Raw genomic sequence first — 27,416 nt, 5'->3', positions numbered from 1 at the left:
ATAATAACATTTCAATCCTTGTTTTTACTTGGAGGAGTTTAATTTCTGTCTATTAGGAAATAGCTACGGCCAAATACTTGAATTCTTTGCCTCAGGTCCACAATTTCAAATCTCGCAAGAAAAAATATACCTCACCGCCATGGAAGGCTTTGAAAATGACACCTGATGATACACCACCCATGTAAGTCAGCCTCCTATTAGTCCTAACACGGCCACATTAGTGAGGAAAATGACTGAGCACTTTCAGTGTCAGTGTTTCAATACAAATGCTCTCATACATCGAGGACTCACAATTCACCCGTGCAGAAGGTTTAGACAACTTAAACACATGTCAGAAATAATAAATTCTCTCCCCCTTTTTCTCTCCAGTTGCAATTTCTGAAAAGATCCATCAACCAGGAGCATTTGCACTCTTCTCTGCTGGCTTGAATTGTGCGCTTCGTTGCCACTGTGTATCACAAAAACCAAAAAAAAAAAAAAAAAGTAGTGTAGTTGTAGTGGAGTAATGAATGACTTTATTTTGGACCCAAATCTCAGCAGTGCCCAAACAAAACCAACCACTGGAATGGAGTTTGGGCACGGCTGTGCAACAACTTGCTGAAAAGGGTGTTGCATTGGTCGTAATTAGTCCTAAAATCAAAATTTAAAGCCTCAAGCTGCAATGAATGGGCCCCCTCACCTGAGTGCAACTCAGACCTCCACCTGGGCTTTCCCAAATCCACTCGCATTAAATCTTTAAAGTTTCTCTGGGGGTGCCAGCTTACCCTGCCCACTACGCGGCGCCGCCGAGCATCCACCAGTTATATGTCAAGTTGTAGTGTACAAAGTGGAGAGCACAGAGATAAATATTGTGTAAATCGGATGACGTCTGCGTTATCCGGCTGACTTCCTCTGTCCACTAGGTGGCGCTCTGACTGCTACTCAGCAGCAGGTACAATGGCGGAAACTGATTTTGATCATCTTGATGAAAACTCCCGACTCCCCGCTGAAGATGTGCATCTAGCAATGATACACAACAGTTTTCGTTTGTCTGCATATATTTTGATCGAGGCGGCTCAATTTTCTTGAGGTTGTTTTTTTTTTTTTTTTTTAAGATGGCGTCATTGAGCCATTTTTTGATGTCATTTCCGCAACCTATATAATATTTAAATGTCACGCAGTACTGATGCGCTTCCTGATTTTTGGGGTGAAGTGGTGTAGTAATAACAATTATAGTGCAGATGTAATATGTCTCTGGTACTGTCGACTGCCAATAAAGAAGATCCAGATTTTTCTCCTGGCTCTCTCCTGCAGCTGTCAGTAATGAGGAGGCCTTGGAGCTGCATTTAAATAATTTAATCCAGGAGGCGCCATTTGCCAAAATCACTTTGTTCCTGTTAACAGATGGGGGAGCCATTGTTTCATATCTAGTTGTTGCACCCTTGCCCCCTTTCCAAAACACTCACACACACACACACACACACACACACACACACACACACACACACACACACACACACACACACACACACAAGAAAAAGCACTCACTTTGGTCATCCATTAAATGAAGATTATGTTAAATTAGTGTTTATGAATTGGTTACTCTTCTTCAAATCACGACCTCTCCACAAATCCATAATAATTCAGACACTTCATTTTGGTCATTTTTATTCCACATGAGTGCAATTCTTAATTCTTAATTCTTAATTAAATATCTTATTTGTCTCCATTAACTTCCTGTTTGTTAAAATGAAAAATAGGCCACACACATACTTTTTTTCCCCCTTCAAACCAAGGCCATTGAAGCAGACCCCGTTGCGCACAGCCGTATGTAAATTTGGTGGCGCACACATGGCGCGCAAAGCCAAAGATAGAGTAACAAATCAGGAATTTCCCTCCTGCCACTCCTGAGAGCGAAACACAGGACTCAAAGTTGGGGATTAAGCGCCACTCTGTCAGAGAGGACAAAGCCAAAGGCACTTCATTCACCTCAATACCGTTTTGAGTTGTTGTTTTTTTTTTTTGTTTTTTTGGAGGGGGGGTTAGTTCGAGATTCTCATCAATCCACAGGTTTCCGGACGCGTTGAGGACATTGCAGTGGAAAACAGAAGAGTCATTATGAGTCCGGATCCATCGCGTTTTGCGGGATGTCTTCTTTCACAAACTTTGATGGATTAAACGGAGAACAAGGCTGATGAAGAAAAGTGCCATTGCTGACTTTTTGTTTTTGTGATTGCGGGATTTCTGTCGCTGGCTGCTGAGTCTCTCTCCATGGCGTAGGAGGTGGCGAGACTTTTCTGTTTCTTTTATCATCTTTGTTGTTGTTATTATTCTTAAACACCTCAAACACCAGAAAGGATTTTCTAAATACAATCTGGATTATGTGAATGTGTGGAAGAGGAAACCTAAAGAGAAGAGCCTCCGTCAGAAGTCGTGGAGGAGCGAAACGCGGAGTGAAAACGGCGTCCAGAAGGATGCTGCTGCTTCCACAATGGAAGTGAAGAACTCTTTTGCTGTCGTTGCGGTGGTTTGTCTCTTCTTCTGCTCCGCTTTCAGCCAAGATCTCAATCCCAAAGGCAGGAATGTATGCAAAACACCTGGGTAAGCATCGCTGCAGAGGGCTGTTGGGCTGGATTTTACTGTCTGCAAAGGCAGTTTGTTTTTTGTTTTTCTACTTTTTAAAGTTTCCTTGAACCATTTCGACCTCTCTCTGTCTCATTTCTGTCTGCAAAATAAAGAGAGGAGAGTTGGAAGTGCACTGAAAATAAGTATCACCTCTCTCCTCAAAGTGCTTTTCAATTTGTTTGGGGGGGGGAATTGTTTTTATTTTTTATTTTATTTTATTATTTTTTTTAAAGCTGACAAAGAAATATACAGCATCATAAAACAGACTTTTTTTCTGCAGTGTTGACTGTGCAGGAATAAGGTTTCTTTGAAGTGGGTCAAAAAACTTGTAGTGAAGTCAACCAACTCTTTATTTTTATTTTTCTCATTTTTCCACATACTCTTGGTATATATCTCCGATATATATATATATACTTTCACTTTGACCTCATTCCCTCCTGAATATAACATGTTCATTGTATAGCAGGAGGAGGAGTCCATTGAAGAAAGCAGCCATACAGATGTGTACATCTGGAGCAGATGGCTGGTTTGTTGCTCTTTAGGGGGCGCTCTTGTTGACCTTCACAGCATTCGTGGCACAGTTTGGTAACCACACTGTGGCTGAAGTTTAGAAAGGGAACAAAATTTCAGCTATCGGCTGATAGTGTAAAAAAAAAAAAAAAAAAAAAAAAAAAAATCAGGCGTGGGAAAAATAATCATAGTGTTTCAAAGCATTTCTCAGTGACCTCTAGGAAAATGGCTGAGCTTCTGCGAACAACATCCAAGTCCACAATTGCTGACTGCAGCATCCAAGCTCGCTCGACAGAAACTGTGGTAGGCAAGAAGCAGCAAATGTACAGTAGAGATCCTCTTTCAGTGAGCTGTAACAGATACGTGTGATAAGAAATCACCTGCTTACAGTTTGTTGAAGTTCTTCTTGTTTTCTGTAACACAACTGGGCCTTCTTTGCAGATTTTGGGACAGATGAGCATGACAATTAAAAAAAAAAAAAAATAAATCCTGTGCAGTGAAAAGTTCTGGAGCAAAAACCCAAAATAGCTTATCACAAAAGCCACACATTTTCACACAGTCAGAATGAAATGCAAAGTAATCAAGAGCTGCTGCTCAAAGGTTGCAAGTTGTGTTGTCAGCTCATAAATTTTTCTGTGCTTCATAAGGCAACATATTGCTGTTTACCCCCCCCCCAAAAAAAGCACTTCGTTTTTTTTGCTTTGTCAAGTTTTCAGAGTGAGATATATATATATATATAGTCCTGGTGCCCATTGCTCAACAAGTTTGACACTTTGCCCTCCTTCCAGTATTCAACATTCATTGCAGTGAACTCTCCACTCACCGCTCACTTGTTTTCCCCATTATCCCTTTTATGTTTTTATTTTTTCTAGCTGGAACTGAAATGAATCGAGGGAAGTAATTCAGCATTTATCATCGCTCGTCAGTTTTTCCAGTGCGTGTCTAGAGCATTGCAAAATCAGCTGGTGTAGCAGGAATGGCTTTACAAACATACTGATGATGCCTTCAACGCCAATTGTTTTCCAGAGTTGTGTTTTTTGTAAAAACTGTCCGGGAACAAAAAATAAAAAGAAGCTCTCAGCCAAATGTGCAGAAAAATCAGTGAAAGGCCGGCGAGTTTTTAGGCACATTCTTTATGTAATAATGGAAGGCAAACAGGTTTGCAGCTTTCGCTCCTCAACGTTACATTAAAGCCAGAAAAAAGTGAATGTAATCTGTCTCCGTCACGGATTGGCTGCGTGCTAAAGGTCAACAAGGGTCAATTCCATACATTTTATCTGGACTCTGTCAAAGTTAGCAGCACCGCCACAGCTACCAAAAGTTAAATATGTGGTAAGGGGCTTATTCATTCCTTCATGAGTGACAGCATGCCGGGGTTCGGCCTGTTTTATCTACCACACGTCTATTTTAGGATGAAAAGCAGCACTGCTCCTCGCTCACGGGCTGAAAGTAAACTGCCGTCTTCAAACGCTCTAGGGGAAGCTGACGTGTTGCAGGGGCCCCGCAGAGGTCACAGGCGTGGGAGGAAGAAGAGACGCATCCGTCCTTTCCTGACAGGCTGAAAACGTGGCTGCAATTTTTTTTTTTTTTTCTTCTGAATATTCATACCTCTCCCTTTGTATTCCCTGAAGGTTGGGGAAACCTACAGAATCCAATAAACTACACATTCAGGGGTTAAGGGGCCTTCTGAGTACTATATAGAGTTGGATGGGAATGACCCATATTCAGGAAGTCATGCAACCATGTGCTCAGCATATGCGTCGTGTTCGGTCCAAAGCATACATTGGCAGATTTCAACATCAGCCACATCAAAAAGAAAGTTCCAGATCAAAGGGGACGTTGTTTCCACTTGTTTTTCAGTTTGGTGCCTTTTCTTTCCCCTCTCATTTCCACTCTCGACTTCTGTTCCAGGTCATCGGGATCGGTGTGCTGCGGTGGATGGGGGCAGCTAGGGGATGAATGCCTGACGCGTATGTATCACAAACAGCCCCGACAGTCACACAGCTCGCTGTACAATGCAGTTGAATAATGTGGCTTATTCTTGTTCGCCCAAGCTCTCTGTGAAGGCAACTTCACCTGCAAGGAGAACGAGGTGTGTGTCAGGCCGAATGAATGTCGCTGTCGCCATGGATACTTTGGAGCTAGCTGTGACACTAGTAAGAAATACTTTTCGCAATTATTATTCTTTTTTTCGTTTCCCTCTTAACTATCGTGTTAAAAGGTCAAATTCTTTTAGCTTCTGGAAATTTCACTGAACCAAAGTATAAGTGGCGTTTGCAGGGTGGTAATGTTGGTAATGAAACTGCCTGGAGCAGGAAGTTGAAGGAGAACATGAAACTTTCCATTAATATTCACGGTGCCTAGAGGATCAGTCTGATGAATTTGGTGATCCTGTACTTTTTCTAGCACCACCAGCAGCTTCGGGTTTTGTGTGACTAACTCAAACTCACACTTCTTCAGTAGATGTCAGTTCAAATGTGGTAAACACATTGATTGGGATTTTGTCTTCTGGAACCAGCTTGTCTCCTAGTCTGCGTCTTACAGACATTGTCATTCTGTCTTCTTCCTCTTTTAAAGGGTATCGAACAAGTTAGAAGTCTTTTCCTGACTACGTTACTGTTTTGACAGAGTGCCCTGCCCAGTTCTGGGGCCCTGACTGCAAGGGGAAATGTAACTGTTACCCCAACGGCCAGTGCGATGACCTGACCGGCGAGTGCACCTGCAACCACAACCGCTGGGGGCCGAACTGCGAGAACGCATGCTTGTGCCAAAAGGGAAAATGTGATCAAGAGACGGGCAAATGCACATGCCATCCCGGCGCCTGGGGTCCCCAGTGCAACAACAACTGCTACTGCAGCATCAACTCCGTCTGCGATGCCATGACGGGCCGTTGCCAGTGCAACCCTGGCTGGACGGGAAGGAACTGCGCTATCCAGTGCAACTGCAACAATTCACCATGCGACCAGTTCACGGGGCGCTGTCAGTGCCGAGAGAGGCTGTGGGGCCCGCGGTGTGAGCGATACTGCCAGTGCATCCACGGGAAATGCAACCAGGCCGACGGCTCGTGTACCTGCACGCCAGGCTACCGTGGGAAGTTCTGCAGGGAACCGTGTCCTGCTGGATTCTATGGACAGAACTGCAGGAACAGGTGGGGGCGGGACGGGGGACTTGGCACAGCAAATGTACCATTTCAAAAACACAGGAAACATGCAGTTTTACAGATGCCTAATGTTCAGTTCCCTTCTCTGATCCATATTATGGTGCGGCTTTGTGGTTTTGATAGGAAATAAGATTTGATATATGCTGCAGCAGATAACCCTAAAAATATTTGAACATGTTACTTAATGGAGCAAGAAAAAAGCAAGTTATAGGATTTGGTATTCACATTATCCCGTAATCATCAGCCAACATGTAAAAGCAATTCAGGCTGAGTGCTTTACCTTCCGTGGACTGACCCGCTTTCACATGTAGTTGATATGGAGAAAAAGAAAAAAAAAAAAAAGGGCTCAGATTTGTTTATCTTCCTCTTTAAATGATCATTAGAACAAAAATTTAAGGCATGCAAATACAGATGGCTTTCATCATGTATCAGATCCTCTAACAGGTTCAGCACATTTGGACGAGATTTGCGGGAGGAAGATAAGTGAGAGTTTGTTTTTTTTTTTCACTTCTTCTTCTTTCTTTGGTGGCAGATGTGGGCACTGCAAAGGCCAGCAGCCCTGTAAGGTAACAGAGGGGCGCTGCATCACCTGTGACAGAGGCTGGAACGGGACACGGTGCGATCAGCTTTGCTCCAAGGGCTTCTTCGGCGAAAACTGCCAGGAAGTCTGTCCCACCTGTAAGGACGGTCACCACTGCGACCCCATCCATGGCAAGTGCTCGCACTGCAACCCCGGCTGGATTGGGGACAGGTAGGAAAAAAACTGTAAAAGGAATTTCTATAAAGCAGTGGCATTTTTCTGTTTGGTCACCCCCCCCCCCCTTTTGGTTTGTCCCTTTGTAGTTTATCATTTCGAACATCAAAAAAGATAATGGGAGTGCCTTTAACTAGTAGCATTTCTCACATTGTGATAATGACCGTGAGTCATTTGTGTTACTTTGTAAAAGTCTGTAATCATTGCATTCCCCGTGTTGTGCGTCACAGGTGCGAGGTGCGCTGCCCCAACGGAACGTATGGCGAAAACTGTGAGAACAACTGCAGTCACTGTTTTAACGGCATCTGTCACGTTGTCACCGGAGAGTGTCTGTGTGACCCGGGCTTTTATGGCACCTAGTAAGTCATGAGACGCCTCATAGCAAAAAAACTAAATAGTGGAAAGAATTGATGCCTTTCATATTGAATTTGTCACACACTTACATCTCTTGGGAAATGCAGGAGTGAGTTTGTGTTTCTTCGAGGCATGTTTTTACAGATAGTGATAAAGCACAGTCTGGGAATAGAAAAGTTAAATTCCTATAAACCTCTATCACGTAATAAAAAATGCTTGGGTTTCCCCCCCCCCCTCGCTCCGTGTCCCATTTTGCACATCTGTCACTTGGAATGGACATTAAACAGATGTTGTTTTTGTCTCCTCTCTGTACTCAAGCTGCAATATGACCTGTCAACCTGGCCAGTACGGAGTGAACTGCAACCAAACCTGCTCTTGCCATGACAAGAACTGTGATCCTGTGTCTGGTGCCTGCTATCTTCGTAAGAAAAATCTTTGTTTCCTGTCATGAGTAACCCGAAGCTGTGTGGTTGTGATGTTTTTAGGGGGGTTTCTGTGAACATGAGTGTCTTTCTCAGCAGTTTAACTTTTCCAAAGCAAAGAAGATTTTTTTTTTATTTATTTATTTATTTATTTTTTTACTCCCATACGGCACAAACAGAAATAGTTTGAACGCTTTTCAACAGTTTGTCCTAAAAGCCCAACGCTACTTGTACTGGCCGTGTATGAAATGTCTAATAGTTGGCTGTGTACACTTGAGTGCCAACAAGCACATCTATTCAGGTCAGTGTGTGTCTGAAGTGGGAGAGTTATAACGTAGCGGGGCTCTTGATAGTGTTTCCAGACCCAGACCAGTGTCCTTTTTATGGCTGTGTTTGTTGGCTTTGTTCCTGTCCAGCTAGAGCGAGAGAGGAAGGAAGAAGAAAAAAGAGAAGGGGGGTGGAGAAAAGGCAAGAGCAAAAGAAAACTTGGAACGAAGACAGAGAAAAGAGGAAGACGTGAAGGTTGGAGGCAGGCAGAGGGAATATCAATGTAGCAGGGATTCTGGCCCGGAACTTGATGGGCAGGGATATTATCTGACCTTGTCACTTTCACCTTAAACCAGCAATAACAACATGCCCTGCCCAGCCTGCCCCCGCAATCCATCTCAGCCTCACGTGATAGCATCCCCCTCACACCTTAACTGATGGCTTGCCTCTCCATCGGCGTCGTTTCTCCTCGCGAGTGCCGAATGTTGTTCTTACTTATGCAATACGGCACTTATCATCTTTGGGGTGTATCCCACTTGAAGAGGGAGGGGAGTTAATAAATCATGGTGTTTCGGTGAGGGTTGGGTAGTTAAGAGGGGGTGGGGTGGGGTGACAGGGAAGTTGCTTGCAGGAAATCAGCAATGAAAGGGTAAGTGGGCCTACGTCTTGAGGGAGATAAGATTAATAGTGAATTATTTGTGGTGAATTTCAGTCGGTTGCAATCTCATTTGCTCCGAGATGCTTCACGTCAGTTCAGCTGATGAAAATCAATTATTAACGCAGCACCACGCTCTGTCTTTATTACCCGAGCTAACGATCACATCAATAAAAATTATGCACAGTGAGTTTAACCCCATAGTCAAGTCATTGTGAATGTGGATTTGTAGTAAATCATCATGATTTTATACATGCCGGGGTTTTGGGTGTTAGTGATGACGGAGAGAGAGGTTTGTTGAAACTGGCACTCAGAGCTTCCCCCGCGTCCATGTGGCACACCCAGAACTTTCTGCATCTCGTCTTTCAGAGCCCAACCAGCGGATGGGTGTGATTGCGGCTGGAACCCTGGTGTCCTTTTTACTGATTGTCCTCCTCTCACTGCTGTGCTGCTGCTGCCTGTGTCGCCACAAAGACGACCACAAGTGAGTGACAGATAGGTATCTTTGGCTCCGTAGGCCTCCTTGACCCGGGTCGGGAGCTCGGGATCCTTGTTGAAGCTTTGGACAGGTTATAAAAAGTAACGGAAAATATTTTTTTTTCTGCTTTTCCCTCTCAGGTACCAGTTTGTTTAAATGGGTAGATGTATTTTAAGTACTTTTATGTATTGACATTGCTGTGCAAGTAGCAATGTGAGCAGCCAGAGAGCCCTCAAAGGAGGCACACGGCCAGGTTTAATATGCCTCTTTTGAATGATTCATTTGGATTTCCATGGCGTCATCCCTTTTCAATCCTAACCAAGACAACTCTACCAACAGCAAAAAAGCCAAGCGGATCCTGTGTGGACGATTCAGCAGAATCAGCACTAAACTTCCACGTATTCCACTGAGGCGACAGAAACTGCCCAAAGTAGTCGGTAAGCCCCAGAACTCTTCTCTCATATCCCACCACACTGCTGCAGGAAGCTGGTAGAGTTTACGTAATCTGTTTCTCCAGTTCTTGTACAACACGGCCTGCCAAAGTGGCGGAGCGGAGTGGAGTTAGGAAGGCCACATCGTTTCCAGCTTAAAAATTGATTAAGCTTTTCACATTTTGATAAAACAGTGAAGAACTGATTTCGATTGGTTCTTTTAAATGTCTTCACTAAAAACACAGCAGACACAGTGACAGCAATGAGTGGCAGTCAGAGGGAGCTTTTTACTTCAGCCCTACCTCAGTCTGCCTCTTCTATGATGAATAGGGTTGAAAAGTGTATGGTGGCTGCCAGGCGAGTGTGGGGTTTCATTTGAGAGGAATGCGCTGGTTTTGGAGCCCCTTATTATTCTTGGCACCCTCAAATGCCATGTGTTCATATTATTACAACCCTATACTGGGTTTTTTTCTTCCCATTTTCTTTGCTCATTTCCATCGACTTTTCTCGGGCTGACGCGGAGGCTGTGTTATTAAAAGACGGCCGGTGGCTGTCGGGGGGAGAGGGGGTTGAGTGACGCGCTATCAAAGGCCGCTCTGTTTGGGTGGACGCTTCGGTTCTGCTCTCTCCGTGCGGACGTCTCGTGGTGTGAGACAGATCTGTCTGTGACCCCCCTTCAGACGGAGGAGATATGCTGATCTTTTAAAAGATGATTGCTTTGGTTCAGGGTTCGTATGGTGACACTACATCCAACGTTATGAACAGTAAAATCTGTTTCCATACTGTGCAGATTTCATTTCCAATATTTTAAAGACATGGAATTATTTGTGTTCCAGTCTAAGAGCCGTTATTGTGCAAAGTATTTTTTGTTATTTAAGAAACACTGACAGAATATAGGGAGGACATTTACTGTTGGTTAATTGTTACAGGTATTTTCTCACCAAAGTCAGCTTTCCAATTAATTTGCTGCTTTTGTTATTGTATCATTTTAAACGGAGAATCCTCCGACTGATCAGACAACACATGAAGTCCAAAAGGACTGAACTGCACTTCTAGACTAATTGATCGGTTGGTGCTGCAGAGCTTGCTGGTTTTAATGTGCGTCAGTACAAAACATTGCAACGTGAACCTTTAAAAGCGGTTTGTTGTCTGCGTTGGTGGTGTGGAAGCAGTTAAAACATGATGACCCGGTTTCTTGTCTTTGTGTGAGCAGCACGTGTCTCCTCAGTGTTCCAGCTGATTATTTAACCAAGAATCTGTCTCCAGTTTTTCTCAGTCCAAAATGCAGCACTGGGACAGAGTTGCCTTTGTCACGGCAGTGTGTTTGTTTCTAAAAAGCCTGACCACGTGAAGCAGTGTGCCAGAGGCGCAGCATCATCTGTGTCAGAGGCATTCACACCGTTTACCATCTTACTTACTTAAGTTTCAGGAAACAAAGATGTTGACCAGTTAGACTGAAGAACAGGACTCTATTCCCTTTAATCCATTATGGTCGTTCAACGTCTGTCTTCTCCTATCTCATTTGTCCTGTCCAAATTCTTGCTACTCTGCTTTCTGTTGGGCTTCCCACACAAGCTTTTTGTACCAACACCAAGACAGTTTAACTCTTACACACACACACACACATTCCTGAGGGGGCCCAGAAGGGCTGGAAACAGGAAGTGGTCAATTTACCCCAGCCCGTGTCAGAACTGTGATTTATCCACACCAGGGTCAGTGGCAACAGATGTGGCAAGACAAAATGAAAGAGGAAGGTGGGGGAAGGAGGGCAGGAAGACAACATTTGCTACGCCGTTAGCATTGCTAGCTTCAGAGAAGCCAGCCACACGAGCACACTGTCACCTATTCCCCTCTTGGCAAAACCACAGCTGTTTGCTTGTAGTTTGGCATTCCATCCGAGGATATTTACTCCACGCCCTGCAGATCATTCCTCGCATCCTCTGGGTCCAAATGCTTCCCCATGAGTGAGTGCTGAGTGCAGCACCACCTGATTTTTTTCATCTTCATTTATTCTGAGTTGTAAATGCGTTTGCAGGAGCACAGTCAGCCTCACTTTCATGCATTTGTGAGCTGACTAATGAAAAAGGGCAGCAAAAAAAGATGTTTATGATCAGCGTCTGGTCTCGAAGGCTCAGAGGAGGTCATGTTGGATGTGCAGTGGATTCGTCTAAACTGTTTAGACTTGTTTAGACATGCGATCCACACTCCAACGTGGGCTATTTCAGGCTGAAACATATTGATTCTTATTATTACTGGCAGATAATATTCCCATTCTGTGCCCAGATTTCCACAGCTGGGCCAGACAAACTAGCAGATTTCTGATTCCAGCCTCAGCTCTCAAGCCTCCAGACATCCACTGCCCCAGGTCTGTACACCGAACCGGCCTCCTCCCCCCGTCGAGCAACTGTGGCGGTGGTGGAGCTCTGCAGCTGGGACGTGTCAATAATGCTCTGTTGTGCGTCGGCCCTCACGCGGGGAGGGATCACAGTGGCATCCAGTCTGCAGAACAATCTGCCCCGCTAGGCCCGCAGTCTGGAGGGAGCAGCCTTCAAGGGCAGCAGTTGTTCATCACAGCATACAACTAAAGCTGCAAAATGCCCATGTGTTTGCCTGTTGACTAACTTCACTGAAGTCTCTGCATAAGTTGGCTGCTCTACATTCCTCAGTCTCTGCGTGTCTGCCTGCTGCTGCACAGCAGTGACCCTGCAAGGGCAGAAGTGCAGATAGAGCACATACTCTACTTCACTCCGGTCAGCCGCACCTCCTGATAAATATTTTACTGTCAAATGTTATATAACGTATGTTGTTGTCATCTACAGTGTTATAAATCTTCAGGGTTGATTTGAATTACATGAGAACAGCGATAATGACTACTTTGTGTAGCTATTGTGTATTAGTCAGAAAATCTAACATTAGCTAACATCAACAAATCTAAGGAGAGCAGGTTTATAGCTGTATGGCAAACAGGACATCCTTAAATAATCACGTAGACGGCTGAACTCGGATGGAAATATCCCCTGCAGACATATCCCACACTCTTGTTATTTCAGACTTTTTACAGAGACATCAAACTCAGCACTTACCCAAAGTTGTAGGTCAGAGGTTGACATTATTTGTTGGGGATAAATCAATTTAAGGCACAGTGTTTTAGATCAGTGTAGTAATACAGATGGACCTAATTAACCTCATAATTATTTCTCAGTATGTCAGCGAGACTTTGGAGCAGACCCTCCATATGACGTAGTAGCCTCCAGCTAAATGTGTGATCTAGAAAACTGGATAATACTCTGCAGCATGAAAAACTGAAAAAGAAAGAAAAAAGATCGGGTCCTTGAAAATTACTTCGCACAAATACGCTTCACATGGAGGATCGCTAACCCCCTTCTGATTTGACCATGACTAAATCCCGACGGAAAGTCGCACGAAGGACGGACGAGGGAAGAAAGAGAGTGAACACCAGGTTGGTTTGAGAATGAGAAATAAATCAGATCCATGCAGTTCACACGCTGTGGTGCGAAGACCGTCTGAACAAATCATCCGCTGAAGCTATTTGTGTTTGGTTGTTAATGAGCTCAAGATTCTCTTGTTTCGTGACATTTTAAAAGTGCATTTATATAACAGCTAGGTGCAGCAAGGATCCAAGCGAAGCTGCATGAAATCGGATATAACCGCGAAGACACAGAGAAAGCACAGTTTTTCATAAGAGAGGGGCTCTACATGTCATCAGGTCTGGAAAAACCCTGCAGTATATCCTTTAAAGTGTCTCGTCCTTTTAACAACAACGTAGGAGCCAGGATTTGTTCCTGGCCGGGGTACAGTTCAGGGATTCCTTGCACGGAGGGTTTATCTGAGGTCTAAACAAACGGATGGGCCCATGTGTCATCGGGCATGTAAACAGGAGCATCTGATGTGGTCGATCATGTCGAGTCAACGCCCAGCACAGTTTACGCCAAAACAGTTCATGCCAGATGGGAAGATCGGCCGCAAGTATCCCTCAGAAACCACAGCTGTCTTCAGACTGAAGGGTCAGCAGAAAGCTGCAGCGTCTGAAGGGAAGGAAGGACAGAGAGAAACATGATTTGACCTACATATCACTGTGGAAGATGATGAAAGAATCCAACTGTGGCTAACATGGAAATACACAAGAAAAATCCACAACACGGCATGTCATTAACAAAGCAATCCTGATTTTATAGACTTCTCCCAGTCGTTGTGCTAAACCAGGTTAATCTCATCGCTGTTTATAAAGCGAGCAGTTTGGTACTCTGACAGTTTGAATAAAACTCCCAAAAATATGGATAAAAAAAAAAAGAAAAGAGAAAAATCTCAGAGACTGAGATTTTCTTTTACACACTTTTGCTTCAGAATGATAAATTATAGCTCCCATGCTCAGTCATTTATCTCTTCATTCATAAATGATGAATGATTTAATGAGTGAGTATTTATGCCTCGGGATCTTTCTGTTGTTACTACTTGGTCTTAGTTCCCCGGGTCACGTGGAGCTGTTGACCCGCAATGAACAACTCACGTTTACTCTCCGCGTTGCGTTACTTTTTAGCATTAGCATAGAAAATACTGAATAGCTCATTTAAAAAAAAAAAAAAAAAAAACCTCCAAGAATGTTTTGGTGTCTATCCTGCATGCAAAACCAATAAAAGCCAGATCTTTTTTTTTTTTTTCTGCAGACTCACTTAAATCAACGCTTTCTATGACTCTGCTGCAGTTGTGAGAGTGAGTGAGAACAGACTGTTGTTCTTGTAACATGGTACAATATCCTCTGGCTGACCTTTAGGCTTCTGCGTTTGTTTTCTGTTCTCAGTAGCCCACCACGACCCAGAGAACACCTTCAACTGCAGCTTCATCGAGCCCCCATCGGTGGCCGAGGAGCCCTCCCCTTCTTCCTGGTCGTCCCAGGAGTCCTTCTCTTCCTTTGAGAGCGGAGACGAGGGACCAGTATACTGTGTGCCCCATGAAGGTGAGTCATTGTGAGAATAAATAAACTGTTTGGTTATCTAGAATGACGCACATAAATCCATAATTTGGTTTTGCCATTTGGCAGCCTTCACACGCACACACACACACACACACACACACACACACACTGATGGAGAGGTTTTTGAAGGAGTCAAGATCTCCTCTGTACACTCCAGTGACTCGCTCACTTCTGTAAACCTCATTACGGAGATAGGTGGTCCTTATCACTTACCATCTAGATCCAGGTTTTGCCCCAAGAACAAGGGGAGTATAAACAGGAAATGGAAAAGTCCAGTCAGCATGTGGCACAAATCCAAACAGTGACTAAGAGTTTCAAGCTTGATAGAACCCAAACTTGTAGGTCTGACAGAGCAAGTCAAGATTTGTTTTTAGGGCTTTTTCTTTCTTTCAGTTTTTTTTTTTTTTTTTTTTTTTTTTTCATTTGTGTCTGACTGATGTATTTTTAGTGATCTCTTAGTAGCTTGATTTAGTTCTCATTCTCCCCATGAATGTTTGAAGGGATTTGAAACAATTGGTTCTGGCTAAAAAGCCTCAGGCACAAAATGATTACAGTAAACATCATGAAGGGGTCTTGAATTAGAGTTGTGCTGATAGGATCGTTTGCAGTGGAGTTGCTCCAGTTCTCAAGTATGCATACACAAACCGACAAATGAAGCGGTACAGATATCACTCTTGGTGTGAGTGCTTTTTGTGGCGAGAAGAAAATAGTGTTGCCTTGCATAGAAACCGATGAAATGTTCCCATTTGAAAGTCACAGATGTAACACATTTGTTAGAATTTGATGCGGTCAGTTTTCAATAATATAATTGCTCAAATTCAGAAATAACAAATCTGAGCAATACAACCTGTGTAGAACGCAACACTCGATATCCTGAGAAAAGTAGGAAATATGAAGGTAGAAATAATTAAACTATTCTTTTTTTTTTTGTATTACATTGTGTAATATTTGTGAGTCATTGAACGTCAGCAACACAAGCGGTGGCAATTGTTTTGAAAGTCATCATGAGCTAGTGGTCGTACTACCAGTGGTTGGCAAATGGCTGCCCGCAGGCCAAAACTGCTCCGCCAGACTATTTTAACACAGTACCACTTGTATTTTTTGTGTTGTTGTTTTGTTTTTTGTTTTTTTTGCACCAATGCTTTAGTTCCAAAGGTTCTGTTGCTGGTTTGACATGAAAAAAGAAGGAGATACAAGTAGAGCAAATCAGTCAAATTGATTTGTCCTTGAGCCACAGCAGCATGTGAACAGGGGGAAAAAAAGCTAATTATGTCTGCATTATGTTGTTCTGGTCCTCCACCTGATGGATCACCAAAAAACTGAGCTTGCCACACCTGTATAGGCTATAGCACAGAACTGATTTGTGGATTAAAGTTTACATTGTCAGCAGAGACATGTTACCTCTGCTGTCATAACTTCACTGGAAATTTTGATGTATTCTTTTTTATACGTTGAAATGAACTAATTTTGGCGACGGGAGAAACAACCCTTGACTAACGCCTGTTGATCTGCCCATCACCCACAGAATCTGTGAACGAAAGTAAAGAGCGCAGCCCGAGCCCAGCGACAGAGAAGCCAGAAGCTGTCCTCAATGAGGAGGATGCAGGGGAGTACACCTCCCTGAAAGACACCAGCGTCTCAAAATCAGAAGGTAGCGAGCAGCCCGTGCTCAAGACTTCAGACAGCGAAGGCTCCACCAGCGGCTCAGAGTCCACCACTGCAGCTCTGTATGCCCGCATCGCCCGCCTCTCCAAACAGTCCAAGGACGACGACAGTAGCGGCAAGGATGGCGACAGCACTCCGACACCGGAGGCCAAGCGCAATGGTAAACCACCGCCTTCGCCTGGCAAACCCAAACCACGCCCACCGGACCCATCCACCAAGCCCAAGATATCGTGGATACATGGAAACACCACGGGGGCTCCACAGCCAGAGCAGCAAGGCCAGGGGGGGATGAAGGCGCTGACGGTGCCAAAGGAGAAAAAGAGGAGTTCAAGCGATGGCTCAGCCAAGAGTGAGGAGCGGCAGAAGATGAAGGAGAGGTACCACGAGAAGCAGAAGAAGCAGGAGGCTAAGGAGGCGGACGCCAATGGCTCTCCCAGCAAACACAAACCTCTGCGAGGTAAGAAGTCTGGGGACGCTTCCAGTCCCAGTCACATGGAGCACATTAACGGCGTTGTTCAGAACGCCCTGAAGAAGATTAGTAACTTCCACAGCTCCGAGAAGAAGAACGCTGATAGTCCAAAGGAGACCCCCAAGGAACCGCCTAAGAGCCCTAAGGTCATCCATCCTCATATGAACTCTGAGGCTGCCACGCTGCTCGCTGCTCAGCTGAAGGAGAAAACCCAGAGCATCAACCGAAACGAAGGGACAGGCCTGACGAAGACCAACGGTCTCTCCACGCCCAAGGGGAACCGGGAGAAGCCCACACCTCCGCAAAAGGCCAAGAGGACCCCATCCAGTGGGTTGAGCGGGCAGGGCTCCACCAAGCCCCTGCTGCCCACCTCAAGCACCCTCCAAAAAATGATGGTGCCCATCACTACCGACCTCGGGACCCCCGAAGGCAAGAGCCCGGAGAAGCAGGACTTGAACGGCTCAAGGTCAGGGAACCCAACGCTGGATCCAACGCCAAAGAAGACTCCAATAAAAAAGCCACCGAGGAAGAAAGGCAAGGAGGGTACTTTGGATACATCTGAAAGTAAAACCCCCCAACCAAAGACGGCCATCATGCCACCGCAGGTAGTGAAATAAGTGGTTTTAAAAGACAAATGTTCCGATGCATTTCAAAAAGACCAATATGGATTTGTTTGTGAACCACATAGCTTTTCAATCAAGGAATTGAAACATTTCCCAGTGTGAGTTTGCTGTGACTCCAGGACCAGCCAAGAGTGAGAAATGCCTTTTAAATCAAGGGCATATTGGTGAGTTGTATGATAATGACCTCTATACATCATTGTATTACATTTCAAGAATTCTTTTTGTTTTTTTGTGTAACAACTAACCCTATGTATCAATCACACACCACACCCTGTGGCGAAGCCGGACACAGCTGTGAGAACAGTGGCGCTCGTAGACATAATCTGTAGTTGATTCATCTCTCTTCCTCTGCAGCACGTCCACCACTATATTTATATATGGGTTGCTTTCGAGTTAGCATAACTGCAATTTGCTAAACAGGTGTCAAGGGAAATAATAGCGTTTTTTTTTTTCCGTACGCTCTCCACAGGCACTGAAGGTACTAAAAAAAAAAAAAATCAACCAAATTCAGATCCTTTGAGGATTGCAAGCTATTTGTTTTGTTTTGGGTTTTTTTTTCGTTTGTTTGTTGGTTTGTTTTTCACGCTTCAGTCGACCAACTGGCGCAGACACAGTTGGATTTAAGCGAGATCTTCATTTTTAATTTCAAAGCTATTCTTCGCAGATGAGGTTGCACTTGTTGCTACCAGATTTCAGGTTTCAGGTTGTAGCCTGATGTTAGTAATTAATAAGGTCTTCTCTATGCAGCTGAATTTGATCCCCCAGAAGTATACATGCTATGCTACATTACATACATACAACAGCGTCCCCTCCTGAGCTCTTCCATGGAGTGAAAGTCTCAGTCCTCTTTCGGTCAACTCTGTCATGACACGGTTTGTTGAAGCCCGAACAATCTTTCTTTGGTGTTTCCGCGAAAAAAAAAAAAAAAAAAACTCTTTCATACCTCTGCTAACACCAAATCACCAGAATGTGCTCTTACTGTACGTTTTATTCAGTCAGCTAAACCACTAAACCCAAAATGAAACTCCAAGCTATTCAATGTCCTGAATTTATGTCACGCTTATAAATCACTTTAAACTCGCTCTGTTCCTCCGCATTACAGCAACATCTTCAGTTTGCCTCTGCTGCATTTTAAAAGAACATACAGCGGGACAAAATCATCCTGTAAATCCAACGCTAAAGATGGTTTTGACCATTAGGAGAGCGCTCCGCAGATCAGATTACAGGACGATGCTGCCATGTGTCTTTATTTGCTCTTTTAGTTTAGCAGAGAAACCAGGCCAATATCATTTCACATGAATTTGTTTATGCCATGGGGGGTATGGCATGAGAAGAAAAAAAAAAAAGTTTTCTTGTGAAAGATGTTTTACCCCCTAAGGAACGTATTATCCTAAGCTAGTAGATCCATGCTGAACAAGGTGCTTCCGTTTCATTGCTATTCATATGACCGTGCCTGGAGTCTCACAATGTGCCTCAACTGTGGATCAGTTTAAGCCAAAGGAGCTATATATTCGCCTAAATGTTGTCGTCAACTTTTATTTCAAGTGTTTGCCCAAAAATACGTTGACCAAAGAAGAAGGTGGGGATGGCGGTAGTGGGCGGGGCGGCCAGGATACGGGAACTGGGCAAATTTATTTCGTCGAGACGACAAAGCTTTTCTCTCAGTAGCTATTTTGAAAGTAGCACTTAGCGATCTGATGATAACAGGTGAAGGCGTACGCAGAGTTATTGGTATGCTTTGGGCTGAACCGCAAATTTGGACACTTGTCTAGTTTTTCTGTGTTTTCATCAAGGTACACCACGTTTTGTTTTGTTTTTTTTTCACCATTATTTCTACTTGTATACATTGTGTACTTTTTATTATCTTTGTAAGCTGTGCTTATATGACCTTTTTAGTTTTCTGTTTTCTTTGGTGTCAGTGAACTGGCTCTCATGTTTAATTTGCTTTTTTTGTGTGTGTATGTGTGTGTGTGTTTTGGTTTTTTTGTTTGGCGCTGAAACAAACCAACAGTATGAGTACTTTCCGCCTGTAAAGTTTACATTGGCTTTGTAATTGTCCTCTGTTGATGTTATTGTTTGTGTAACACTTAACTGCATGACGCAGAGTGTAATTATATGGCATTAATAGCTGCACAGGAAATCTGTAATCTTCTTTTCATGTTCCTTCCAGTTGTTTTTGTTGCCTCCCATAGCTCATTCAGAAAGGATTGTACAATACTACCATGATACCACTGTTGAAACAGTTGCATATACTTAAAATCCTAAAATTGTGTAATTACGAAGTGGCAATTTTTATCTGACTGGCCCGTGCCTTATTTTTATTGGCTTACAGTGCATATTTTTGTAAAGAGGGGCCTGAAAAGCTACAAAAACTTTATCAATCGTAGGCGTAAGGTATATTTTGTCTTCTGTGGTTTATTTGTCGCAACTTTTGTATGGTCATTAAATCCGTGTTTCCTCATTTACTTCTTTGGAATAAATAAAAAAAAAGCAATGCAAGTAGCTCTAGTCAAATTATAATGTAAAAATCAGTCGACTAGTTCACGGAGATGCCATCCGATCTCTGGTGGTCGTAACTTCCCCCCGGGCCGGACCGCAGTGTGCCATCAACTGGAAAAACAATAAGGTGAAAGGGGGAACGTTGAGTAAGACACCATACCGTATAAATCTGCAGCTAAATTCATTCAACTGTTGATTGATATTTGACCCTTTTCCTGTGACTTGGAGCTACTGGGAGTCCTACAGAGCGCTTCAGTGGCAGCGGCTCTTCAAAGAGCCCAGGGGAACCAGGGGACTGTTGATTTGGCTCCTTCAGGACAGGGAGAGGTGGGGGGGGGGGGACAAGAGCTCCTTTCATAGAGGAGAAACATTGGAAACTTTGTGCTAAGGAGCTAATCACGCGCCGTATATGCGTCCTTTCTGCCGGGGATGTAAGCCGGACTGGGCCACAAGGCAAAGAGGGAGGACGAATGGATGGACGGACGGGTCATGTGATGGGTTGGAACCAGGAGACGAAGCAGCATCATTTGGGATTCTTCTCTTTGGCCACGGTGTTGTATGTGTATAATGAATGCATACATGTCTGATAAACTGTTGAGTTGGGCCTTGTTGTGCGTCTAAAAGCTTCAGTCTGGTTTGGATTCCACTTTACAGACTCAAAACCTACTTTGATGAAGCCTAAAAGATTTTGACCTGACTTTTTTTTTTGCTTTTTTAGGCTCCAATCATTCCCCACCCCCTTTTTTTTTTTTTTTTTACCGTGACAATGGCTTGAAGTGATGATTCATTGGCAGGATGGAGAGGAATGTTGACACAAGTGCCTCCGTCTGCCCGTCCTCTGCTCGCAGATGGAGCGGATTCTCAGCCGAGCACACCGACACATGTTCTCTGGCTTTTCATCCTTGACATGTTGTGGGAAAGTCAGAACTCAGAAATGCGTGTTACGTGTCACCGCGGCCTAGCATTTGGACGTGAACTGTGTGCGACTTGCTCTGGATTTCTGCTGCTCTTGAATGGATGTGAATCGGATTTGGAAGATGATTGTGCATGATTATGGGACTTGGCCTTTTTCACATCCCCCCTCCGCAGTTAGCGTAGAATAATGTTTTGCTCATTTTATTGACTTGGCCGTCGAAGGCTGACGTGTGAAATATAAATTCTATCTGGCGTTGCAGCACCAAAGAAGCACAAAGGGGTGACTATCAGGATAGCGTATGAAGTGTGGTCAAACAGTCAGGGTTAGGAGTGTGGGAAGGGGGGTTCAGTGACATGTCGGCTGCCAGTCTAAACACGACTTGGAGCTGGGACCCGGTCGGTCTGCCAAATCCATAGAAACAGCAAGGCTTTAAAACTCGGGCCCAATGAGTCAGCCAAAAGCCCTGGACTCAGAAAATCTATTCCAGTCCATGTGTTTCCACGGCAACGGGAACAGATTGGAACCACATCTGGTAGCCATTTCAGTCCCTGCAAGGAGAGGAAGAAAGAAATTTATGAGTGGGGGAAAAAGACAAATATTTTCTGCAATGCAAAGCAGAAAGAAAGTGGAGTCAGGTTTCACTTAAAAGGGGGAGAAAATATTAATTCTACCACGGACAGAGTGGAGAGCAGCCTTTTCAATGCCCATGTTGGGTTCAGGATAACGGATTAAACTTCCCTCCATATGAGTTGTTCCGATGAAAGAAGCATTCAGTGCAAATCAGCTTCTATCTGCATGTTTTCAGGACGACGTTAAACATGTGGTCAAAAAAAAAAAAAAAAACTTTCTGTAACTTTTTCATGACTGTTGATGAAACGAACTTCCCGAAACGCCTCAAAGTGACAGTGTATGATGTTTTCTTTCTTTTTGCTCTGGTGCTCAAACAGATCCGCAGCTCGTCGCAGCACGATTTCCTAAAATGCAGTTATTTCCCAGGCCGATTGGTTGCATCAGACGCGGCCGGGGGAGATTTTGACAATGCTGTTTTCATCTGTTATCCGCGTCGACGCGCTGTCTGCGAGAAACGCCGTCTAATTGCAGTCCTCCTTACACGTTAAATGTTGTTTCTCAGCCCTGTGGAAATGCAGTAACTATGAAATGAGATTTACTGGAAATGGAGCTGGTGCTTTTCTCGAGCCAAAACCACCAAGAACTGAGGTCAGTGCGCAAACCAGAAGAAAGGGGGAGAGGCGGGGGGTGCCAGCATCAAATGTGTGTTTATAGATTTCCAGTGACATCTACGCACTCCGCGATTTAAGACTGTCATTATGAGAGAGACCCAAAAATTCCCTCGCAAAGGCACTGGGACTAAAAACGGGCCGCTCCTAATGCGCAAATTAAGCGCAGCGGCACAACAAGCCGACCTCCCAAATAGATGCTCAGACAAGCTGGCAAAGCGCTGAAAGTAGGTCAGAACCGAGGAGCTGGAGGGGAAGACACGGATAAACTTATCAGTGTCGCACTTCAGTCAGCTGTTTACTTCATTTGATCCCACTTTACTGCACCTCCGCTGCGGGTTTGGGACGCAGAGCCTCACTGCGCCTCGGCTGTCATTTTGACCCCCCCCCCTAAAAAAAAAAAATAATAATAATAATAAATGTGGGAATAGCCAAGAAAATGTAATTACACCACAGTCGCTCTCTCTATCCAGATGGGGATTTTTTTTAACCCCCCTCCTCCTCCCTTTCTCTCACATGGACGGGTGTGCAAACAGTTGTCTGGGACTTCAAATTGCCCTGAATTTTTCCCCCTTTGTCAGCATAAATCAATGGAACGAGTGTATTAGAGGAGAAGATTCGGATGGTTAATAGGAAGCAGATTACTCAGATGCTCATTCTCCTCCTCCCTCTCTCTCTCTCTCTCTCTTTCTCCCCTCTTCTTTCTTTTTAACACTTGTGTTTTTTCCTTTTTCGAGCCTATTTTTCCTTCTCCCTCCTTCATCCCTCTCTTCCGTCCTTTATTCCCTCACACGCCCATCCATCCGCTATCTGTGCAGGAAAGTGGGACTTCAGACTTCGTAATGTGGCTCGAGGTTTCAGCTTTCACATAATTCCACAGGCTGACCGAGAGTCTTTTTTTTTTTCTTCTTCTTCTTCTTCTTCTTCTTCTTGGTCTTCCTCCTTTACTTGCTGCTCACTCTGTAACCTGGAGCAGCAGAGAAACGGCGAGCTGCTGCATTACTCCAAATATTAGGACGGAAAATGATCACAAGACCTGAATGTGTCTGCCCGAGGAAAATGAGGAGATGGTTTATATTTTTCGTGTGCTGAACACCGACTGTTCCCACAATCAGATGTGTCTGTGATCCAGATACTGTAGCTTCGGGGCGACTTTGCTGCTTGAGATGTAAACTTACACATTTTTATTATTATAATATTTTTTTTATTGCCAAAGTTACAGAAACACATGTTGATGCAGAATCCGCCTGAAGGAACATTTCCTTGTTTTTCAGACTAAATCAGATTTCCTTTACCACATCTTTGTGACTCAGGCTGGGTCAGGGTTATTCACACCCTTTTTCTTATTTGGTTAGACACACTTTGATAACAACCAAGAAAAATAAAATGCGGTTTGGGGCAGAGAAGTGGCATTGATTTGTGTATGGATGGCAGGATATGCTAACTGCGTGTGCGGTGCAGTGCAGCTGCATGTGAAGTGATGTGTTGGCTGTATATTTACCGTCACTGCGGCCGTGTGCTGGTGTGTACATGACCCTCACAGCCCTGTTCTCCTGCACGGGACAACACTGGAGCCATTATGGGGAGCCATGTGTTTCTGATTACCCAGGCGCAGATTAGAGGGAGGGGAGCAGCGGTGGTTGCTGCCTGCCTGCACTCCACCCCGGCACCCCCCTCCCCCCAATCTCAGCTCTTCTGATGTGGCCAGAAACTGGACATCCATCAGCCCTAATCCTTACACCGGTCCAACCCCCCCCCTACCCACCCACCTTCTCCCACCTCCATGCCTAACCCTAACCCCACCATGATGTCACCACCTGGCCCGTCCATCACCTTGTCCTGCTTTCCATTTAAATATGTAAACACTGAAATCTTTGGCTCTGAGATTATTCCTGCTTGACCTAGATATGCACCCTCATGGCTAAATTGTAAAATTGTGGTCTGTATGTATGTGAGACTGCAAAAGACGAGTGTGTTGTTTGTTGTTGCTTCAGACATATGATATTTATTTGACCTCCGTGGGGAAATTCTCTTTTGATTTGCCTCCTCAAGAGAGGTCAGAGGTCAGGGTCAGCTACACCGCAGCATCCCAAAGGGCGTGAAGAATCAGTGATCGGATCACGGCGGCTTCAGTGGGATGTTCGACCTCCGCAAGCCCGAAGCTCAGACTGTTAGCCTGAAGGGTTGCTAAAAGTTAAAATATGTGACTTTAAAATGAAAGCCATCAAAAGTCCGGGACAGAGAATTTCGAGTTTGACCGACAGCAGATGAATGTTTTGTTGCTTGTTTTGATCTTTTTTCAGGTGGTCGCTATCATCGCTAATGCAGCCAGCTTTTCATTATCCTTTCTAATGAGCCAGATGGCGTTTAGCAACAACACTGTAAAAGCTTTGTCCCTTCAACCCTGCGGATGCAAATTGCATCAAAACTAATCTTTCATGAAGAGAATGCTCACATGTCCCCGAACCTAACAGGGAGAGTCAGAGAGGAGCAGAAAAAACTCATCTGGTCTGAGATCCAACAAGTTCAGTTCAGGCTGAGCCACTATAGTCTCTTTTTTCTTATTTCAATCCCTCGCAGAATGAAGTTTATCACCATTTCAGGTTGGATTACTGCGATAGTGAGTAAGTACAAACTGATGCCATGGTGTGAAATTCACTAAGGCATGAAGAGCTGGAAGAAACGTTTAAATGCTTAAAGGAATAGCTCTTGTGCTGAGGGTTAGAAGATTGCTACCAGTTTCAGCCAACAGCCAGTTTTCTTAGCACAGGCACTGTGTGACTAACACAAGCAGATGAAATAAAGCGAACAAAGTCAAATTGGCAGGACTTTTACTCCACATTTATGTAACTGACTCTCAGTCTCATGATGAGTGTCTCATCAACTTCTCAAATTTAGCAGGAGTTGCATAATATACCACAGAGAGCAGTCAAACTTTTACTTTGGTTTTAAGAGTTTTAAAATGAGTCCTGAGCCGCCATTAACGTTTAGTCCAGACCACAAGGGCCCTGGTTTTAGTTTGACCTGTGGCCCCTTTGCTAGATTATCTGCAAATCGTGATGAAAGTATCTGAGTCAGCTGATTGAAATGCAGCCTATTTCACTCAAATCTGACTTTTAATAGTTATCTGGCTCTGAATCTGTAAAGTAAATGACAACAGCCACGAACGTCAAAAAAATGTATCCACCTCCAGAAAGAGTTACATATAAACTACACAAACAGATAGATTGTACAGCAAATTCTGCCTCAGCAGGTTGTCGTCCCAGCAGTCCCCTATCACCTTCACCACTAACACAACAAAGCCACCGTAAACAAGGCAGCGTCATCATCTGTGCCTGTGCAACACAGATCCTCTGCCGAAGCCAGCAGCGTCGCACGGCATCCTGTGGCCTCCTTATGTGGGGAAAATTGGAGCCGCTCATTTTAGGTCGAAGGTTCAAGCTCACCGCAATCTCAATCAAACTCAGTGATGGTCTGGTTTACCCCATGCACAGAAAAATGCTCCCAAATACAGTCACATTAAGTCAAAGATCCGTCTCAGTCCAGCTCCCCTGTTTGTCCAAAAGCTGTTTTATTTTTGACAAAACAGCATCACGAGGAATAAATTCTGCTAAATCAATGGGTGACTAATTTGAAGTTAATTTAGATACGTGTTCGCGGACAATTATTTAAATGCAAATAAAAGCACCAGAATCAGCTTTTTCTTTCTGGAGGAAATAATATTTGCACCTCGAAGCTGAACCCACACAAGGCCACGTCCGCACACGGTACAGTGTACAGTGAAGCGCGCTCATTAGCATTTAGCTGTTAATGAATGAAGCCCTCTGCGTGGCCTTCACCTCCCTCAGCGCTGCCTCTCTGCTTTATGAGCAGACAGGAGCACAGCAGGCAGAGAGGCAACAGGCTCCCCCACCCCTAGGTGCCCCGAGGCTCCAGACAGAAAAACACACACATAAAGACAACTGCTCCTTCTAAAACGCATATTTTTATTCATCACTCCTGCTACTCCATAAATCTACACATATCCACATTATAAGGCGCAGAGAAGTAAACTTGACCGGGCGCATCAGCAAAGAGCAGATACACAAACCAATACACTGCTGACTGGTAAGGGCAGCATCCGGTGTTTTGGTGAGATAGGATGTGTACACGTTCACACACACGTGTGTGTGTGTCTTTATAACCGTCTGTCCGAAGGAGGTAAGATAACGGTGAGGCGTTTCAGCGTTTGATCATTTGCCAGCTGAAAGTGTTGTAATTTGCTTAAAAAAATTAATTAATTAATTAAAAAGAAAGCAAGAAACTCAAATGGAAAAACTTCCTCAGTACAAATTTAGTGTTTTCATCATCTGCTCGTCTGCTCCGTAGCCTTCTGGTTATAAATGATAGCATTTTCCCCTTTGTCAGCAGAATAATAATAACAGCGTTCCCCTTTTTTGGCAGCCACCATGTGATGTAAGCTGAAACATGCTGATTGTGAACACATATGGTATGCATCCACACATATAGACTGAGGAGTCGCCCCACCCCCACTGCTCATTATGGTTTCATCCCATCAACTCTCCTCTTTCTTTAACTCAGCTATAAAAGTTGTTTTTGGTTTATTTTCAGATCTAGCGTGGCCCAGCAATGCAAGTCACACAAAACAACAACAACAACAGCAACAAAAAAAAAAAAGAACTAAAAGATGCAAACTTTAAAACTCCAACGACAGAAACGTACAGGCCCCGCAGATTTACGACGGCCGCGGAGGGGGAGGAAACCCTGTTAAAACAGGGGGACGGTTTAACTGCCATTTGACACACAATCTGAAACGGTGGAGCGCCGGGCCCGGAGCTGCAGAGTCCTGTGTCTGGAAAAGATAGAGATGAGGAGATGGTTTTTTGCTGCAGCATTCCAGGCAAGAATGGTTTATTTTTGTTGGAAACATAATTGTCTGTGGCTAGGATTTGGAAGTACATCTTACCCGCCAAACTGCCAGGAAGTGTACATGTGGGCGTCACCGCCCCCTCGTGGTGACCTAATGTACATGACACATTGGAGTTGGGTAAACTTGGAGGGGAGAGACGTTTCTCGCTCTCTCTCGCAGGGTGTTAACACAGTACAAATGTGCTGTGCTGTCACAAGGTCTGATTTCATATACAGCGACACAATGAAATTAAACTTTGCCTCCCATGCAACTACAGCAATGTGATAAATAAACACAGCATAGAAAACAATAAAGTGAGAAGAAAATACACTGGAGGCTTTTCGTGTAGTTTGACTGTCGACTGGTCTGTGCAACTTCTGCAGGATGTAAAGAAGACAGCGGTGAAAACTGTTGAGTGAAGTGAGAGTCAGCTGAATATAAATCAGGCCAGTCCGCAGAGCCTGCATTA

At 44.3% G+C, this 27,416-nt stretch overlaps 1 protein-coding gene across 1 annotated transcript; it reads left to right on the top strand.

Annotated features, from left to right (window-relative positions):
- The first annotated feature begins 1,903 nt into the window (after window positions 1-1,903).
- Window positions 1,904-18,379, top strand: scarf2 (scavenger receptor class F, member 2). The gene is made up of 11 exons (XM_029511356.1): window positions 1,904-2,580; window positions 5,026-5,084; window positions 5,169-5,270; window positions 5,743-6,262; window positions 6,807-7,025; window positions 7,259-7,387; window positions 7,701-7,804; window positions 9,096-9,210; window positions 9,544-9,641; window positions 14,455-14,610; window positions 16,154-18,379. The coding sequence occupies exons 1-11, from the start codon at window positions 2,471-2,473 to the stop codon at window positions 17,377-17,379; spliced, it is 2,838 nt and encodes a 945-aa protein (XP_029367216.1). The 5' UTR covers window positions 1,904-2,470; the 3' UTR covers window positions 17,380-18,379.
- Window positions 18,380-27,416: the final 9,037 nt, after the last annotated feature.

Source organism: Echeneis naucrates, chromosome 9 (assembly GCF_900963305.1).
Source record: "Echeneis naucrates chromosome 9, fEcheNa1.1, whole genome shotgun sequence".
In the NCBI taxonomy this organism is placed as follows: domain Eukaryota; kingdom Metazoa; phylum Chordata; class Actinopteri; order Carangiformes; family Echeneidae; genus Echeneis; species Echeneis naucrates.
Note: the sequence above shows the minus strand (reverse complement) of the source record. Positions and strands in the feature narration are given on the sequence as shown.